We start from the raw sequence: 19,165 nt of genomic DNA, 5'->3' as shown, positions 1-19,165 counted from the left end.
ACCAACTCCAAACTCCGCAGTCTAGTATCGATGGTGAAAATTACACTTCTCACCACCTGGTGGCAGCCAAATACTACAAGATATTCCCTACAAAGAATAATAAGTCTTAACCCCCTTCAAGCAAATATCACACCTTGCACAATACCAAGGTTATCGCCACCGACTCCACATCATCTAACCGCCTCTAACCAAGGTAAACTAAACACCAACCTTTCAAAATACTTGATATTATCAATACCAGTATTAACCAACCCATCCATCCCCCCCTCTGATACTGCCTTTCTCCTTTGTTTTTACGAGAACACCAATGAGGCACACACACCCCCGGAAGCCTTACCACGAAATAATGATCGCATGATGAGATGGATGGATGGGTTGAAAGGGGTGTTGGGAAAGAGGGGGATGTCTATTGAGGGAGGGAGAAGACAGAAGATATGAGTGAGTGGAGAAAGGTTGTGTGATGCTGTGATGCATGGGAGTAGGTGGGGGATGGGGGAGGGGGGTTAGGGAGTATGTAAGAATGATATTTTGACACAGCCTGAAGGGATTTCTCCATTTCTTCTCTTTTTTCTGCATGAGGGGATGGGGAGATGGGGTCAGTGATTAAATGAAGCTGCCTTGCTGTGGATGCACTGTGTCTTGCTGCATTACTTCTGACTCAGGGCAGTGTGCAAGATGCAGGGATGACCCAGCATCCATGAGGAGCCAAGAAAAGGGGAAGGGAGGGGTGGTAAATGGGAGTGGAGTATGTGGGGATAAAATGGGCGGGAGTGGATTTATAAAGTACTTTAGACTTTTGCTACCTCCCTTGTAAGAGGGAAAAAGCCTTTGTTGTATATATATTTAAACTTAGAACCCACTGTTGGTGGAAAAAGATGAAAAGTGAGATGATTGTTCCTGAACAGGAACAATCATCTCACTTTTTATCTTTTTCCACCGACAATGGGTTCTAAGTTTAGATTTTACCAATGTATTACGACATTAGTGCAATCTTGTATATATATATATATATATATATATATATATATATATATATATATATATATATATATATAAAAATATATATATATATATATATATATATTGAAGAATGGAAGACAAATGAGTGGAAGGGTGGTGAGTTAAACACAGAGAACAGTTGGAGTTTTATTCACTGAAAACCCATAAACCAAACGTCCCGATGAGACCCATCACCTCTGGTATCGGGAGCGCCCCGCACAGACTAGCCAAGTGCTTAGCCAAACCACTATCACAGAGGCTAGGCTCGATAAGTAATGCCCATTTAAAAAACTCTGGAGATCTGATCACGAGGTTAAAGAATGTGGATCTTTCAGAAAAAGTGATGGCTAGCTATGATGTAACTGCGCTCTTTACGAATGTCGAGGTAGAAGGAGCGTTGGCAGCGGCCAAGAAGGTGGTAGACAGTTTGGATGAGGCTGATTTACCAGTGGGGAAAAGTGATTACTTGAAATTAGTGTCACTATGTGTGAAGTTTGGTCCTTTCATGTTCAACGGGAAAGAATACAGACAACACCGAGGACTTGCAATGGGTAGTCCTCTCAGTGCGGTTCTAGCTTCATTATATATGGAAGTTTTAGAGACAGATTATTTCATAAAGATAATGGGTAGTGACACGCTTTGGCTGAGGTATGTGGACGACGTCCTTGTCATCGCTCCGAAAGAGGTACAATTAGATGACAAGTTGAGTAGATTGAATCATGTCGAACCAAACATCCAGTTTACTATAGAACACGAGACGGGTAACAGACTAGCTTTCTTGGATACGGTGATTTGGAGGAGAGGTAGTAAGATATCATTCTCTGTCTACAGAAAAAGCACCAATAAAGACGATGTGATTCATTTCTACTCAGCGCATAGCAACAAAATTAAAAACGGAGTGGTTATAGGATTTTTCTTAAGGGCGTACCGTATTTGTAGCGAAGAATTTTTAGAGGATGAAATCAAATATATTTTCAAAGTATTCACTAAACTCAGATACCCGGAAGGACTACTGCACAGATTGAGGAAGAAAGCAACGGTAATAATGAAAAGGAAGAAGGACGACTGGTCCGGAGAAGACAGGGCGGGGTTTTTGTCCGTCCCCAACTCGAAGTACGCGGAGGAGTTGGGACATATTCTCACAAAAGCGGGTGTGAGCGTTGCTTTCTCCACGGGTATAAAATTAGGAGAAGTTGTCAAGAATAGAAATAAATCAGAAAAGGATGTAGAGAAAGGCGCAATTTACAATATACCATGTGGTGGTTGTCCGTTAGGATATTATGGAGAGACGGGAAGATCAGTGGAGCTACGGACATATGAGCACAAAAATGACGTCAGAGCTCACAGAACCTCCAACTCGCTAGTAGTTCATTTAGACCAATGTGGTCATCTTCCAGATTGGAACAAGATAGAGGTGCTCCACAAAGGTCTAGAGAAAAAGAAAAGAAAAATAGTGGAGGCAGCCTACATTACTTCCCACCCCTGCATCAACCATAGGGAAGGGTTTATAAAATTAGCAGGAGCGGTAAGTACTCTGATTATCAAGGAGGTAAAAAGGACAATTGAGAACGGAGGGAGAAGTGACATAGTCGGAGTCACATGAAAAAGGGTAGAGGACGGATGATAGAGGGAGGGGAACTCAGCGAGGATGGGTTATATAAGCTGTTAATTTTCTGAAACTGTATGTACTTTGAGAATGTCCTGGTAAGGACGAAACGTCAGTGAATAAAACTCCAACTGTTCTCTGTGTTTAACTCACCACCCTTCCACTCATATATATATATATATATATATTTATATATATATACATATATATATATACATACATATATATATATATATATATATATATATATATATATATATATATAATATATATATATATATATATGTATCATGTAGGGGTGGGGTGGTGTGATGTGCAGGGGGTGAGGGTGGCGGCGGGCTGGAGGTGGGCATTGGGGGGGAGCGACTGGAGGAGGTGGATGGTTTTGGATACTTGGGTGTGAGTGTGGCGGGAGGGGGTGGAGTGGGGGTGGAATTGGGGTGTGGATTGGGAGAGGCGAGTGGGTGCCTTGGTGGATTGAAGGGTGTGGTGAGGAATAGACATTTGGGAGCGGATGCTGGGGGGAGACTGTGTGAAGAAGTGATTGTGCCAACGGCGCTGTGTGGGACGGAGGCATGGAGCATGGGAGAGGAGGAGAGAAGGAGTTTGAATGTGTTTGGGATGAGGTGTCTGAGAGGTGTGGTGGGGGTTGCTGGGGTGGATGGAGTGAGAAATGAGGAGGTGAGGAGGAGAAGAGGGGTGGAAAGGGAGTTGGGAGATAGGGTTGATGAAAGAGTATTAGGATAGTTTGGACACATGGAAAGAATGAGTAAAGAAAGACTTGTAAAAGAGGTATGGAAGGCAGATGTGGAGGGAGTGAACATGAGGGGACGTCCTAGGATGAGATGGATGGATGGGGTGATGGGGCTTTGGGGAAGAGGGGAATGTCTGTTGAGGAAGGACAATAGAGGACAGAAGAAAAGGGTGAACGGAGAATGGTTGTATATTGATGATGTTGTGATGCATGAGGTGGAATGGGTGGGGGGATGGGGGATGAGGTAGTATGTGAGAGCAAAATTTGACGCAGTCCGAAGGGATTTCTCCCCATCTTCTCCTTTTATGCATGGGGGGACAGAGAGGGGGGTTCCCAATTTAATGAAGCAGCTTTGCTGTGGATGCTGTGTCTTGCGACACTGCTTCTGACCCAGGGCAGTGGACAAGGTGCAGGGATGACCCATCATCCAGGAGGTGCTAAGATAAGAGGGAGGGTGGAGGGGAGTGGAGTGTATTCAGGGATGGAATGGGTGGGAATGATTTTATGCCTTTTTCTTTTTGGCTACCTCCCTTGTAAGGGGGAAAGAGCCTTGGTATATGTATGTATGTATATGTGTGTGTGTGTGTGTATATATATATATATATATATATATGTATATGTATACATAGATATGATAAGTGCCAAGATAAGAGGGAGGGAGGAGGGAGGAGGGGAGTGGAATATATAGGAAATGGAATGGGAGGGAGTGGTTTCTATGCCTTTTTGTATATATGTATGTACATAGATATGAAAAGGTTTCCTCCTCTGATAAAAGGGGCAGTGAGTCAAAGCATACACTCACCTTACACCCATCCAGTGCCCTTACATTCCCCTTACTATCTTAGCTCCTTGTATATGAAAAGTCATTTCTGTACCCTGCAACATCACCTGAGTCAAAATCAATGCAGCAAGACATAGCAGGGTCCAAAAGCAGGATATGATTTACCCCCATTGTTGCACTGCTTCCTCTTATGCAAATCCCATTCCTCATCTACTTGAAAAAAGTTACTGAGCTGACAAGAACGTTATCCGTTATTGCCACATCAATTCTTTAACTCAATTCTCCATTCATTATGATCCTTTGCACACTCTTCTTTGCTCAACAGATATTCTTCTTTGTATCAAATGCCCCCCTCACCCTATTTTGTTCTTGGTTTTCCTCTTAACCTCTTCAACATGAGTCAAATTCTCATGGGCAGCATCAGCTGCCTGATGTATGATGATTTGATGATGCACTACAATACTAGTGTTATAAAATAGAGTTACAGCTATATTAGGCTACTCATTCTCTTTCACCCTGAATATTAACCCCTTCCATACGGTGCCGCACACGTAGGCGTCATGGACTTAGATCTCGGTGGCAGCAACCAATGCCAGCCGTACGACGTGTCGTAATAATACTCGCATCATAAAATATAGTCACCGCTTATATCGATCGTTCTCTCTTCACCCGTGAATTTTGATAACCATAGAAAATGCGATTACAAAAGAATTAGAAAGAATGTCATTATGGAGGGGCGACTACAATAAATATAATCAAGACGCCGATATGGCAGCCTCGCGAATACACTCGCTCCCCATGACGCCTACGTGTGCGGCACCGTATGGAAGGGGTTAATAACCACAGAAATTATGATTAAACCTCACAGAATATGGTGTCACTCAGCTACAACTACAAAATAAATATAATCAAGACACAAACACTGGCATCACTCACATGTCATGACACCTACATAGGCGTCATAGTACGGAAGGGATTAAATTCACTCCATCAATTTCTGTTCCCTAAACTCTTTCCACTAGTCTTTCCTCATTCTTTCCATTTGCTCAAACTAGTTCTGGCTGTATCCCTTAAATCAGTGGTTCTCAACCTTTTTTGGCTATGCCCTATCTAATCACTTATGTCCCCTATATGGTGATATACAATTCTTATCATTTGAAAAATAAACTCCCCTTCAGCTGAAAAAGCATAAACCTTGGTTTAAAACACTTCAAAAGAACAAGGCATGAACAGGAAAAAAAAAAAAAAAAAAAAAAATCAATGGAAAAAAAAGCATCAATGGAAAGAAAAAAAAAAAAATCCATCTATGGGGCATATACCCCACATTGAGAAGCACTGCCTTAAAATGTTAATTTTGGTACAAACTATCTACACACCTGGAACATTGGGGCCTCCTTCCATATCCTCATGATGTGATGGAGTTTCTTCAAGAGCATGTTGCCTTTCTTCCAGTTCCTCAGCTTCCATTCCCCTGAAGTCAAATTACAAAAACATGACCTCAAAAGCACAAGGATTGTCTTCTTCATCATCCCAACTCCAGGCCATCATAGGTAAAAAGGAAAAAGGGAGGCAGATTCCTACTAGTGCTAAAAAAAAAGATATCTATATGGAGGATAGCAGAAAGTATGGATACAAAAAATTAACGAGTAGTTCGACATTATTGTGAGTAGAGATTCCTGGTAATTTTCAACCATGAAATGTTGTGTGGCTTATCCATACAGGCCTATGTACCTAACATACATGCATATACCAAAGGCTTTTCCCTTTTAGAAGGGAGGTAGCCAAAAAAATACATACATACATATATCAAGGCTTTTTCCCCCTTACAAGGGAGGTAGCCAAAAAACAAAGGCATAAAATCCACTCCCACCCATTCCATCCCCACATACTCCACTCCCATTCACCTCCCCCTCCTTCCCTCTTATCTTGGCTCCTCCTAGATGACAGGTCATCCCTGCATCTCACCCACTGCCCTGGGTCAGAAGCAGTATAGCAAGACACAGCACACCCACAGCAAGGCTGCTTCATTAAATTGTTGACACCCTCCCCCCATCTCCATCCCCTCATGCAGAAAGGAGAAGACAGGGAGAAATTCCTTCAGGCTGCATCAATTTGTTTCTCACACATACTCCCTCATCCCCCATCCCCCACCCACTCCATCTCATGCATCACAGCATCATCCATGCATAATTTTTTTATTGATGATGATAAATATGGTTTAACGTCACAAACTCCTCCCAACGGAAGGCTAGGACAGTGCCCCTCACAGAGGGATTTGTAGCATGGAATTTAATGAACCATGCCCTTGGTTGAACTTCACCGGTGGCAGGGTTCGAACCACCATCCCCTCGACCTTTGCCGCAAGTAACGACGCCCTAACCCGCTCAGCCAGTGAGCTTCCTAAAAATGCATAATCCCTTATAGAAACTCAATAACTTACTGATGGTGGTGTAGGTTCTCCATCGCAGGATCCATGTCTCGTCTTGGCCTCCTCCTATGAAGGTGTGGTGGTTCATGGTGTGGGGCCCCGCCCATGCTATGTGGAGGTCCGTGTGGACCCCCTTGGCTGTGCATACTATGGGCGCTGTGTTCCCGAGGAGGCAAATGTTCTTCCCATTCACCTGCATGGCCACCCCAGTCATCACGGTACCCTCGTCTCTTATGGGAATAATAATCACTGAAAGCATTTGCCCTGTAATCACAAGAACTGTGAGCCAATGCAGCCAGCATAAGCTGCTGCATGCTGACCTCCCAGAACTAGGTAAAAAATATAAATAACTATAATTTTAAAGATAGTCTGTGATCCTCATCACAATTACATAAAAAGAAAACTTGGTTGTCACCTTCCGGCACCCCACTGGTCTTCTCGAGATGGTCGTCCTCCTCTTTGGTCGTCCGGCCACTCGTGTGCGCTCTCTTCCCACTCCATGTGACTCCGTGCCCCTGCATATTCATCTGGCCACTCCTCGTGCCTAAAACAAACCAATACTTTGATGATGATGATATGGTTTAACGTCACACACTCCCCCCTATCGGGAGGCTAGGACGGTGCCCCTCACAGATGGCTTTGTAGCGTGGAATTTAAGGAACCATGCCCTTGGTTCAACTTCACTGGTGGCAGGATTCGAACCACCCTCACCTTGACCTTCACCGCAAGTAACGACGCCCTAACCCGCTCAGCCAGCGAGCTTCCAACACACTAAAAGCTTTCATATTTTGGGGGTTTCTCAATTTCAGAATCATGTTTACAGGAGTCCCAGCTGTAATAACATAAGAACAAGAAGGCTAACCTTTCTGATTTTTGTCTCTCCCATGCCTGACGGTCCATCCATTCCCCTGCTTCTGGCCGACGGTGGCGAGCGTGTGGATGTGCATGTGGGTGTGCGTGTGGGTGGAGGCTTCTGGCATAATGCCCACTGTCACTGCTCCCTCTCTCCAATCCCCGTCTCTCCTCGCTCCCACTCCAGGCATCATGACTGTGACCTTCCACTCTGCTGGTGATAAAACAAGTCCAAATATTTTTCAAGTGACTAAGCTCATATACATGCATCTGTAACACAGAAATAAGCTAGTATTTCTATTTCTATATATGATCACAGGTATAACCACTGAAAATGCAAGCTTTTCTACACAAAATTATACCAAATGCTTTCCGAAATGACTATCTTGCTTAACCAAAGATTTCCAAGTCCTTTACACATTACTGGAATACTGACTAATTTGCCATTATATCCTACATTAGCACCTTCTAATATAGATATTATGGAATATTAGTCAGCATTCCATTACTACATACATACATATACCAAGGTCTTCTTCTCCCTTACAAGGAAGGTAGCCAAAAAACAAAGGCATAAAAATCATTCCCACCTATTCCATCCCCAATACACTCCACTCCCCTCCACCCTCCCTCTTATCTTGGCACCTCCTGGATGACGGGTCATCCCTGTATCTTGTCCATTGCCCTGGGTCAGAAGCAGTGTCGCAAGACACAGCACATCCACAGCAAGGCTGTTTCATTATATAGGAGAACCCCTCTCTGTCCCCTCATGCAGAAATGGAGAAGACAGGGAGAAATCCCTTCAGGCTGCATCAAATTTTTTCTCACAATATTACCTCACCCCCCCATCCCCCCACCCATTCCACCTCATGCATCACTTCATCCATACACAACCATTTTTCATTCATCCCTGTCTTCTGTCCTCTCCCGTCCTTCCTCAACAGACATTTCCCTCTTCCCCAAAGCCCCTTTCACCCCATCCATCCATCTCATCCTAGGTCACCCCCTCATGTTCACTCCCTCCACATCTGCCTTCCATACCTCTTTTACTAGTCTTTCTTCACTCATTCTTTCCATGTGTCCAAACCATCCCAATACTCTTTCATCCACCCTATCTCCCAACTCCCTTACCACACCTGTTCTCCTCCTCACCTCCTATTTCTCACTCTATCCAGCCTAGTAACCCCTATCATACTTCTCAGACACCTCATCTCAAACACATTCAAACTCCTTCTCTCTTCCTCTCTTATGTTCCATGTTTCTGCCCCATACAGTGCTGTTGGCACAATCACTCCTTCATACAATCTCCTCTTACCATCCATTCCCAAATGTCTATTTCTCATTACACTTTTTAATCCACCAAGGCATTTACTCCCTTCTCTCAATCTACATTCTACCTCCATCTCTACTCCTCCCTTTCCTGTCACATTCACACCCAAGTATCTAAAACTATCCACTTCCTCCAGTTGCTCTCCTTTAATGCTCACTTCCAGTCTGCTGCCACTTTCACCCTTTCTACATCTTATCACCTTACTTTTGCCCACATTTATCTTTAACTTTCTTCTTTCACACACTCTCCCAAACTGTCACCAACTTCCTCAATCCCTCCTCTGCTCCGGCTACAAGCACAGTGTCATGCGCAAACAACAGCTGGCTCACCTCCCACTTTTCTCCATTTTCTTTAACCATCTCCAATCCCTGACCCACCACCCTTGCATTTACCTCTCGCACCACCCCATCCATGTATAAGTTGAACAGCCAGGGTGACATAACACATTCCTGACGAAGTCCCACCTTTACCTCAAACCACTCATTCTCTCCATTTCTAATCCTGACACATGCTCTACCATACATACATATACCAAGGCTTTTTCCCCCTTCCAAGGGCGGTAGCCAAAAAGGGAAAGGCATAAAAACACTCCCACCCATTTCATCCCTGAATACACTCTGCACCCCTCCACCCTCCCTCTCATCTTAGCATCTTGTAAAAACTATTGACAGCTCCTAAAATATTTCCTCCTACCCCATATATCTGCAATATATCCCACAGTGCCTTCCTGCCTACCCTGTCATAAGCCTTATGTGAATCCATAAAGGCACAAAAAACATCCTTACCTTTTCCTACAGCTTTCTCACATATCTGTCTTACTACAAAAATCTGATCTACACAGCCTCTACTTGTCCTAAATCCACACTGTTCCTCACCAATTACTCCCTCTATTCCTCTCCTAATTCTTTCAATCAAGATCCTCCCATAAGCCTTCCCAACTACACTCAACAAGCTAATCCCTCTGAAACTACTTCAATCACACTTGTCCCCTTTTCCCTTGTAGAGTGGAATTATACAGGCACTCCTCTAGTCCTCTGGCACTCTACCCTCTCTCCAACAATGCTGCCCAAAGGAAATGGAAATCTCTGGCTTGGCAAGATAATTATTTGGAGGGAAGCAAGGGTTGTGGATGGGAGTGGGTGTTTGCCTTTGACTTGGCTACTTTCCTCATAATATAGATAGATATTCTATATTCAGATCATTTACATACCTGCACTACAATTATAAGAGGGAGGAGTCCATTTGGTATATGAACAGATTTTATCACTAAACATTCTAAACTAAAATTGCATACAAAGAGTTATGAACTTGCCTTCTTCTTTCATCCTGAAATCGACCCTCCATGATTGGAGGTCTTCTCTCCATTCGATGATCCTCCATAACTGGGAGTCTTCTGTCATGTGGAGGAATCATTTCTTCATACCTTCCCCGAGGCCCTCCTACCTCATAGCGTCCTCGGTCCCTTTCAGCTAAAATATCAAGACAAAGAGCATCACCAATGACTCTCAATTTTATTTCTACTTGTTAACAGATTACTTCATTAAGTTCCTGGGAATACTTTCTACCTAGTATAGGGATAGGTCAAAACTAGATTACTTACCTGGATATCGATCATAGGCTTGTTCCTCATAGCTTCTCCTTTCGTCAATAGCTTGTCTTCTTGGGTCAATCTCGGGCCTTCCACGTTGTGAGTAGTAGTCTCGACTCGACTCGTATTCCCTTCCACGTACGGCAACTTCTCGTTCACGCATGAATTCATGCTCCCTTCCATACCGCCCTGAAACATTAAGGTGTTCAATCAATCAATCAATCAACCAATCTGTTATCCCAGGTCTCTTTTGCAGGTGATCCATGGTTTCAAGATAACTGGAAATGGCCACTAGATTAGCCCATGAGTCACTTAAGAATGAAGTACTTTGTTAGTGTTTGGGTGGTTTCCTCCCACTTTGGTAAATGTCTTTCTGTGTGTAAGTGGTTACCTAGAGTGCTTGTCTCCTGGTGGTGTCTAATGGCTGCTTTGTGTTCCCTGAGTCTATTGTTTAGTCCTCTGTATAATATGCACTGTTGCATCCATTACTTAAACTAAAGTAAAGGCAGTTGTTAACAAATATATATGTATGCATGCAATGCATAGCCAATCTATTCGTGCCACTTCGGTAATAATTTATGTTATTGTATGTATGTATGTATGCATGTATGTGTGCAGGGATGACCTGTCATCCTAGAGGGGCCAAGATAAAAGGAAGGGAAGAGGGTAGAGGGGAGTGGAGTATGTTGGGGATGGAATGAGAGGAAGTGGTTTTTATGCCTTTGTTTTTTGGCAGCCATTAGACACAACCAGGAGAAAAGTGGGAGGTGAGCCAGCTGTTGTTTGCGGATGACACTGCGCTTGTGGCAGGATCAGAGAAGGGATTGAGGAAGTTGGTGACAGAGTTTGGGAGAGTGTGTGAAAGAAGAAAGCTGAAGATAAATGTGGGTAAAAGTAAGGTGATGAGATGTACAAGGGGTGAAAGTGGCAGCAAACTGGAAGTGAGCATTAAAGGAGAGCAACTGGAGGAAGTGGATAGTTTTAGATACTTGGGTGTGAATGTGACAGGAAAAGGTGGAGTGGAGGTGGAGGTAGAATGTAGATTGAGAGAAGCGAGTAAATGCCTTGGTGGCTTAAAAAGTGTAATGAGGAATAGGCATTTGGGAATGGATGCTAAGAGGAGACTGTATGAAGGAGTGATTGTGCCAACACCACTGTATGGGGCAGAAACATGGAACATAAGAGAAGAAGAGAGGAGTTTGAATGTGTTTGAGATGAGGTGTCTGAGAAGTATGATGGGGGTTACTAGGCTAGACAGAGTGAGAAATGAGGAGGTGAGGAGGAGAAGAGGGGTGGAAAGGGAGTTGGGAGATAGGGTTGATGAAAGAATACTAGGATGGTTTGGACACATGGAAAGAATGAGTGAAGAAAGACTAGTAAAAGAGGTATGGAAGGCAGATGTGGAGGGAGTGAACATGAGGGGACTTCCTAGGATGAGATGGATGGATGGGGTGAAGGGGGCTTTGGGGAAGAGGGGAATGTCTGTTGAGGAAGGACGGGAGAGGACAGAAGACGGGGTAAATGGAGAATGGTTGTATATGGATGATGTGGTGATGCATGAGGTGGAATGGGTGGGGGGATAGGGGGTGAGGTAGTATGTGTGAGCAAAATTTGACGCAGCCTGAAGGGATTTCTCTCCGTCTTCTCCTTTTATGTAGGAGGGGACAGAGAGGGGGGGGGTCACCGATTTAATGAAGCGGCCTTGCTGTGGACGTGCTGTGTCTTGCGACACTGCTTCTGACACAGGGCGGTGGACAAGGTGCAGGGATGACCTGTCATCCAGGAGGTGCTAAGATAAGAGGGAGGGTGGAGGAGAGTGGAGTGTATTTAGGGATGGAATGGGTAGGAATGATTTTATGCCTTTCCCTTTTTGGCTACCTCCCTTGTAAGGGGGAAAAAGCCTTGGTATATGTATGTATGTTTTTCAGCTACCTCCCTTGTAAGGGGGGAAAAGCCTTTGGTATATGCATGTATGTATTTATGTATGTACATAGGTATCACTGCACACTGTGATGTTTACTTACCTCGTCTTTCCTCCATCTCAAGCCGATCTCTTTCCCTTTGTTCCCTTTCAAACATCATTGCCCTCTCTCTCTCCTTCATAATTTCTCTTTCTCTCATCAAGTCTCTGTCTCTCAGTTCTCTTTCTCTGATCTCCCGTTCCCTTTCATCTCTTCTTAATTCCTCTCTTCTTCTATCATCAAAGTGTTCATGTTCATGCCTGTAATACAGAAAACAAGATGACATATATTCATACAAGCCACCACTAGCACAGGTCAAAGAACAAAATTTGTTTGTTTACAATTTCTTATAAATGATGAATGAGCTATAATTCTAGTAAAAAAAAAAAGAATGTTTTATGATTATCAACATGCAAATGTACAGGCTTCCCAAGTTAAAACAGACACATGTATGAGTTGTGTGCAAACACCATACAAGAATTTAAGAACAAACTAGATACTGAGATACAAAGATGGGTCACTACAAGCATAGCTCCCCTTCCCATATAATACAACTCGGGAAATACATGATTGCTCAAACAAGGCCTCAGACAGAACATTTCATTGGTTATAAATAAAGATCAAAACTAATTAATCATTACTCTCACATCTACTTCCTCATTATAATTCCCTTTCCTCACCTGTCATAGTCCCTTGGTCGATGCAGCTCCTTTCTTTCAACCTCTCGTGTTGCCCGTGGCAAGGGCGGTGGAGGTGTGCGTCGTTGATGCTCTCGACGATCCATCATCTCTTCCATTCGCTCCTTCTCGTGACGTCGAGGTACTGGGGATTCATTACGGCTGGAAAGCCCCCATAAAACCCCATGAATAAGACAAGAAATTACAGTGCTCACGTCCCAACCAAAAACTTAATATATTGTAGGCAAATTTTTTAATATGAGAAAACAACATAATTCAAACCCTGAAATACATAGATACATATGTACCAAGGGCTTTTCCCTCTTTACAAGGAAGGTAGCCACCCCCACCCATTTCATCCCCACCCACTCCTTCCCTCTTTTCTTGGCTCCTCCTGGATAATGGGTTGTAAGGTATTGGAGACAAAGGAAGAGCCCATCCCTGGTAAAAAATAAACCCTCTGATCAGAGAAGCTGTATTACGCAAACTCCCAGAGGTGATGAAGTAATCCAGGCATAGGTTCAGACATTCTTTTCCCTTCACTGCAATCATCTCTTCCATGATCTCTCTCTCACTCTCATTCGCACACACACACACACACACACACACACACACACACGTTACCTTGAATCATCCTCATCTGGCAACTTATAACATGTTTGGACTTGCAAAGGTGTATGTCATGAATGAAAATTGCCATTATGCCCATTTCAGTACTTCAAGGACAGCTAGCTGGTTCATAGTAAACTTTTTTTATCTCTCTACTTAAAAAAATAATTCACAAAATGAAGGTGGGACATGATCAAGAGAGTTCATATGATTAATTATATCTTTCCCTCTCTCTCTCTCTACATGAAAAAAATTGTGAAAAAAGAAGTAATACACATACATCCACAATCTGTATGTAGAGAGCAATCCTGGGCCCACCACAAAATACACATGCCCAACATGCTCTAAACCCATTACTTCGAGCAGACAGACAAAGGGCTCAGTTCAGTGCAATATGTGCAAAAACTGGGCCCACCTCACTTGTACAACACTTGCTGACACAAACCAATACACAAACACTTGGACATGTTCTACCTGCCCTCCAGTAACCCCAATCCCACCTCCCCAACCACAGCCAACACCCTTACCCACTCCCAATTTCCCTTTGCCCATACCCCCGATTAGTACTCCCCTTCCTTTGTCCCCGATCTCTCCTTTCCCCCCCCCTGACCCAGATCCTACACCTTCCCCACTACCACCCCAACCTCAACCCCAAACGGCAACATACAACACATACAAAACACACAACATCAACATATTACAACACAACATTGACGGTAGTAACACTAAAAAACATGAACTTGAACACTTTCTTAAACAACACAACATACACATTGCAATTTTACAAGAAACAAAATTAGGACACTCACACAAAACACCATCATTTCATAATTACACCACCATCAGACAAGACCGGACTGACGGCAATGGCGGTGGACTCATCACCCTGATCCACCATTCCATCTGTTTTGTGGACACAAGTGCCACAACCAAAATTCTCCTCCCTACCACAGATAACACAACAGAAACCCAATCCATTCGTATCCGCACAGGCAACAATTCAACACTAACAATAGTTAACATGTACATTCCCCCCCAATCATCCCCCACAGTTCCAAACACCTTCAGACCTCAACTCAGCCAACTAACCTCAATCCCCAACCTGATCATGGGTGGTGACTTCAACGCCAAGTCGTCTGCCTGGTTTGTCGACAACCCTGACACAGACAGAGGGCTTGATATACAGACTCAATTCGACTCATTGACTATCATGAACAACACGCATAATCATACACATATCCCATACCAAGCCCTCTACACTCCCTCCTCTCCTGATATCACCTTTTGCTCCCCCTGCCTAACCCCAACAACATCATGGAGAGTGGTCGGAGCCCTTGGCTCTGACCACCTTCCAATCATCATCACCACCAAAACAAGATGCACCCCAGCTGGCCACAGACACACTTACACCAATTACAAGAGAGCTAACTGGGAAGCCTTTACTGAAGAGACAGAACAACATTTTGAAACACTTAACAGTACACCAATCACAAACATAAACAATGCTGTGCACGCTTTTAATACAATCATACAAAACGCAGACAAGAGATACATCCCTAGAGGCAACAGAAAATCACACAACCCCAACTTCACACCAGAAATCCAAGGCCTCATCAGACAACATGACACACTTAAACACGATACCCCCACACCTATCCCTCAAAACATAGCAGACCAAATACAAACACTAAACACTGTGATTGCCAATAAAATACATGAACAAAAAACACAAAATTGGCAAAACTTTATCAATACACTTGATCACAAAACAAACACCAGCAAATTGTACAAAACACTCAACAGCATCACACTATCCAACACTAACACTACACGCTCTCACGCAGCAATAATCACAACAACAGATAATCTACCCTCAAACAGACAACAAGCAAACGCACTCATACGTCATTTTGCACAGACGAGCCATCTTACATCTCACCCTGACGACCGACGCACCATTCGATGTAAGAAAGACTTCCCCACAGACTCAGACTATACACCCTTCATAGACAGTCAGACAAAACTCATAATGCATAATCTCAAGCACTCATCTGCCTGTGGCCCTGATAACATAAGCAACATCCACCTAAAACACATTGGACCACAAGGTATACACGCACTCACAAACATTGCAAACTACAGCTATTCACACAACACTATACCCGACATCTGGAAGCATGGTAAAATAATCACCATTCCAAAACCGAACAAAGACCCAACAATCCCAACATCGCACCGCCCAATCACACTTCTCTGCACCCCCTCTAAAGTCATTGAACGCCTAATACTTAAACTTGTCACACCATATATTCCCCTTGCTGACTCACAACACGGTTTTAGGCCACTACACTCCACAAACACTCTTCTGACAAACCTCACACAAAGAATTTTAGATGGCATCAATTCAGATAGGCCCCACCACAGAACCCTTCTTATAACATTGGACATTAGTAAAGCTTTTGATGCTATCCCCCGCCACAACCTAACAAATAAAATATATAACACAGACATGCACAATAACACCAAAAGATGGCTGGCCAATTATCTGGCAGGCAGGAATGCTCATGTGTCATATAATGGCCAATCATCGCACATCAGAAACATTAAGAACGGAGTACCACAGGGCTCAGTTCTATCCCCCACATTATTTAATCTATACATGCATGACTTACCCACGCCAGACACCTCAGAAATACAAATCTCTTCCTACGCAGACGACATAACAATCACATGCACACATCGTAACACAGACAAAGCTGCAGAAATAATCCAGCCTTACCTTGACACACTCAACACATGGTTCATCACAAACAGACTCAAAATAGCTCCAACCAAATCTACAGCAACACTTCTCACCAACTGGACAAAAGAACACAAATACATACCTCATCTCTACATCAACAACACTCTAATACCACACACAAACACACCGAAAATTCTTGGTGTAACATACGATACATCCATGTCTTTCAAACAACACCTCACAAACATAAAAAACAAATGTACACCTAGACTTAACGCACTTAAGTCAATCACTGGAACAACATTTGGACAAAACAAAGAAACCAATATAACAATATACAAACAATGCATACGCTCAGTGATGAATTATGCGAGTCCTGCATGGGCTCCTAATCTCAGTGAGACACACCACAACACCCTTCAAATCATACAAAACAAAGCCCTAAAAACAATTACAGGCTGCACAAATACATCACCTACAGACCATTTACACCATGAAACAAAAGTCCTCAAAGTCAAGGACCACCTCGACATGAGAGGCACACAAACACTTGCTGCAGCCACCACAAACACATCACACCCGCTACACTACATAGCAGAACACCCACACACACCAAGAAACATTAAAACTACACCCAAAGACCTTTATTACGCACAGATACTCTCTTCTCTTCCTCCACAACCACCAAATACCAGCCTCCGGAAACATATTCATAATCATATCACTCACCGCTCCATTAACACACTGAAAGACAACACACTGCTGCATGCCAGACCCCCTGATATCCACCCTTCTGAATCCTCTCTCCCACGAAAGGACAGAGTCCACTTGGCCAGACTGCGATGCGGTCACCACCCAGCACTTCTAAGCTACCAGAAGAGGCTGGACGACCGTGTTGTGAACAGCTGCCCAGGATGTAACACTTCACCCCATACCATACAACACATAATGGAAGACTGCATTATACACAATCATGCACGCAAACAACACAACATACACTCTATAAAGGATTTGTGGGAAAACCCAGTTTCGGCTGTGGCCTTCCTTGGGGAGACGGGACTGCTCGGACAGACAGTCTAGGGAACGACAACAACAACAACAACTCGCGCCTCGCCACCAGCTGCCAAATCTACGACAACCAAACACTTGCAACTCATGATTCCCTACGTGGACTTCATCATAGTCAAGGAGTTAAATCTCTCCTGTACTACTCCTGTACTACTGATGCAGCCCGAAGGGATTTCTCCCCATCTTCTCCTTTTATGCATGGGGGGACAGAGAGGGGGGGTCGCTGATTTAATGAAGTGGCCTTGCTGTGGATGTGCTGTGCCTTGCGACACTGTCTCTGACCCAGGGCAGTGGACAAGGTGCAGGGATGACCCGTCATCCATAAGGTGCTAAGATAAGAGGGAGGGTGGAGGGGAGTGGAGTGTATTTACGGATGGAAGGAATGGGTGGGAATGATTCTATGCCTTTTTCTTTTTGGCTACCTCCCTTGAAAGAGGGAAAAAGCCTTGGTATATGTATGTACTACTCCTAGAATACCACTTCTTTTCTCAGGTGGTGGTGGCAGTGATGGTGGTAAAAATGCTTCCACCATATTCTCATGTATGTCATAAAAGACAACTAAACAAGGTGGAGTGAAGGTATTGGGATCCCCTTTCTGTATTTTGTCGCCAACCACCCCCCAATAAAAAGGGGGAAAAGGTCACTGATATACACAATGCACACATACATATACCAAAGGTTTCTGTATGTTTTCTTCAGCCATCCCCCATAAAAAGGGGGAAAAGGTCACTGATATACACAATATATACATACATATACCAAAGGCTTCTGTATTTTTACTTCAGCCACCCCCCTTAAAAAGGGGGAAAAGGTCACTGATATACACAATACATACATACATATACCAAAGGCTTTTTCCCCCTTACAAGGGAGGTAGCAAAAAAACAGGCATAAAATCCACTCCCACCCATTCTGCCCCCACATACTCCACTCCCATTCATACCCCTCCCTCCCTCTTATCTTGGCTCCTCCTGGATGACAGGTCATCCCTGCATCTCATCCACTGTCCTGGGTCAGAAGCAGTGATAATGCTTTCTATTAATGTAATTTTCAAGCTTAGCATACTTATGCTTGGTGAGGACTGACTGTACAAACACGACTAGACACAATGTTTCATTACACAAATTATTCCCATATAATTTTGCTAAGCTATGGGCTAGATCATATGAACAAAACAATTGTGTACTGCCCACAAAATTTGTAAATTATGACATGTTGAAAGGATAAAGAAAAAATCTATTGTATTTGAATAATGAAGTTGAAACAGGAAAGAGAACCTTTCTAATAAGTTCTCAACATCCTCAGATAAAAATAAATAAATAAATAAATAAAAATAGATACATACATACATACATATACCAAGGCTTTTTCCCCCTTCCAAGGGAGGTAGCCAAAAAGGGAAAGGCATAAAAACACTCCCACCCATTTCATCCCTAAATACACTCCACACCCTTCCCACCCTCCCTCTCATCTGAGCACCTCCTGGATGACGGGTCATCCCTGCACCCTGCCCACCGCCCTGGGTCAGAAGCAGTGTCGCAATAAAAATAGATAGATAAAAATAAATAAAAAATAAATTAATAAAAATGAATAATAAATAAATAAAAATGAATAATGAGTATATAATAAATAGATAAATAACAATAAATAAAAATAAATAAATAAAAAGAATAATGAATATATAAAAAATAAATAAAAATAAATAATAAATAAATAAATAAAAATGAATAATGAGTATATAATAAATAAATAAATAAAAATTAATAATA

The 19,165-nt window shown here is 43.2% G+C and overlaps 1 protein-coding gene across 9 annotated transcripts in view; it reads right to left on the bottom strand.

Annotated features, from left to right (window-relative positions):
- Positions 1-19,165, bottom strand: part of LOC143019663 (uncharacterized) — a 58,291-nt gene that overhangs the window by 20,289 nt on the left and 18,837 nt on the right. For 6 of the 9 annotated variants that reach the window (XM_076175561.1, XM_076175564.1, XM_076175567.1 and 3 more), the window contains 8 exons: positions 12,980-13,138; positions 12,363-12,559; positions 10,351-10,527; positions 10,063-10,219; positions 7,431-7,634; positions 6,984-7,112; positions 6,581-6,847; positions 5,517-5,611 (listed from right to left, as the gene is read on the bottom strand). In XM_076175561.1, the coding sequence (XP_076031676.1) occupies positions 5,517-5,611; positions 6,581-6,847; positions 6,984-7,112; positions 7,431-7,634; positions 10,063-10,219; positions 10,351-10,527; positions 12,363-12,559; positions 12,980-13,138 (1,385 nt within the window). The remainder of the gene's footprint in view (positions 1-5,516; positions 5,612-6,580; positions 6,848-6,983; positions 7,113-7,430; positions 7,635-10,062; positions 10,220-10,350; positions 10,528-12,362; positions 12,560-12,979; positions 13,139-19,165) is intronic. The other 3 variants (XM_076175565.1, XM_076175566.1, XM_076175563.1) reach the window with 3 other exon arrangements.

Source organism: Oratosquilla oratoria, chromosome 37 (assembly GCF_046742065.1).
Source record: "Oratosquilla oratoria isolate Oo_2021 chromosome 37, ASM4674206v1, whole genome shotgun sequence".
Lineage (NCBI taxonomy): Eukaryota > Metazoa > Arthropoda > Malacostraca > Stomatopoda > Squillidae > Oratosquilla > Oratosquilla oratoria.
The sequence above is the reverse complement of the archived record's forward strand: the minus strand, read 5'-3'. Positions and strand labels throughout refer to the sequence as shown.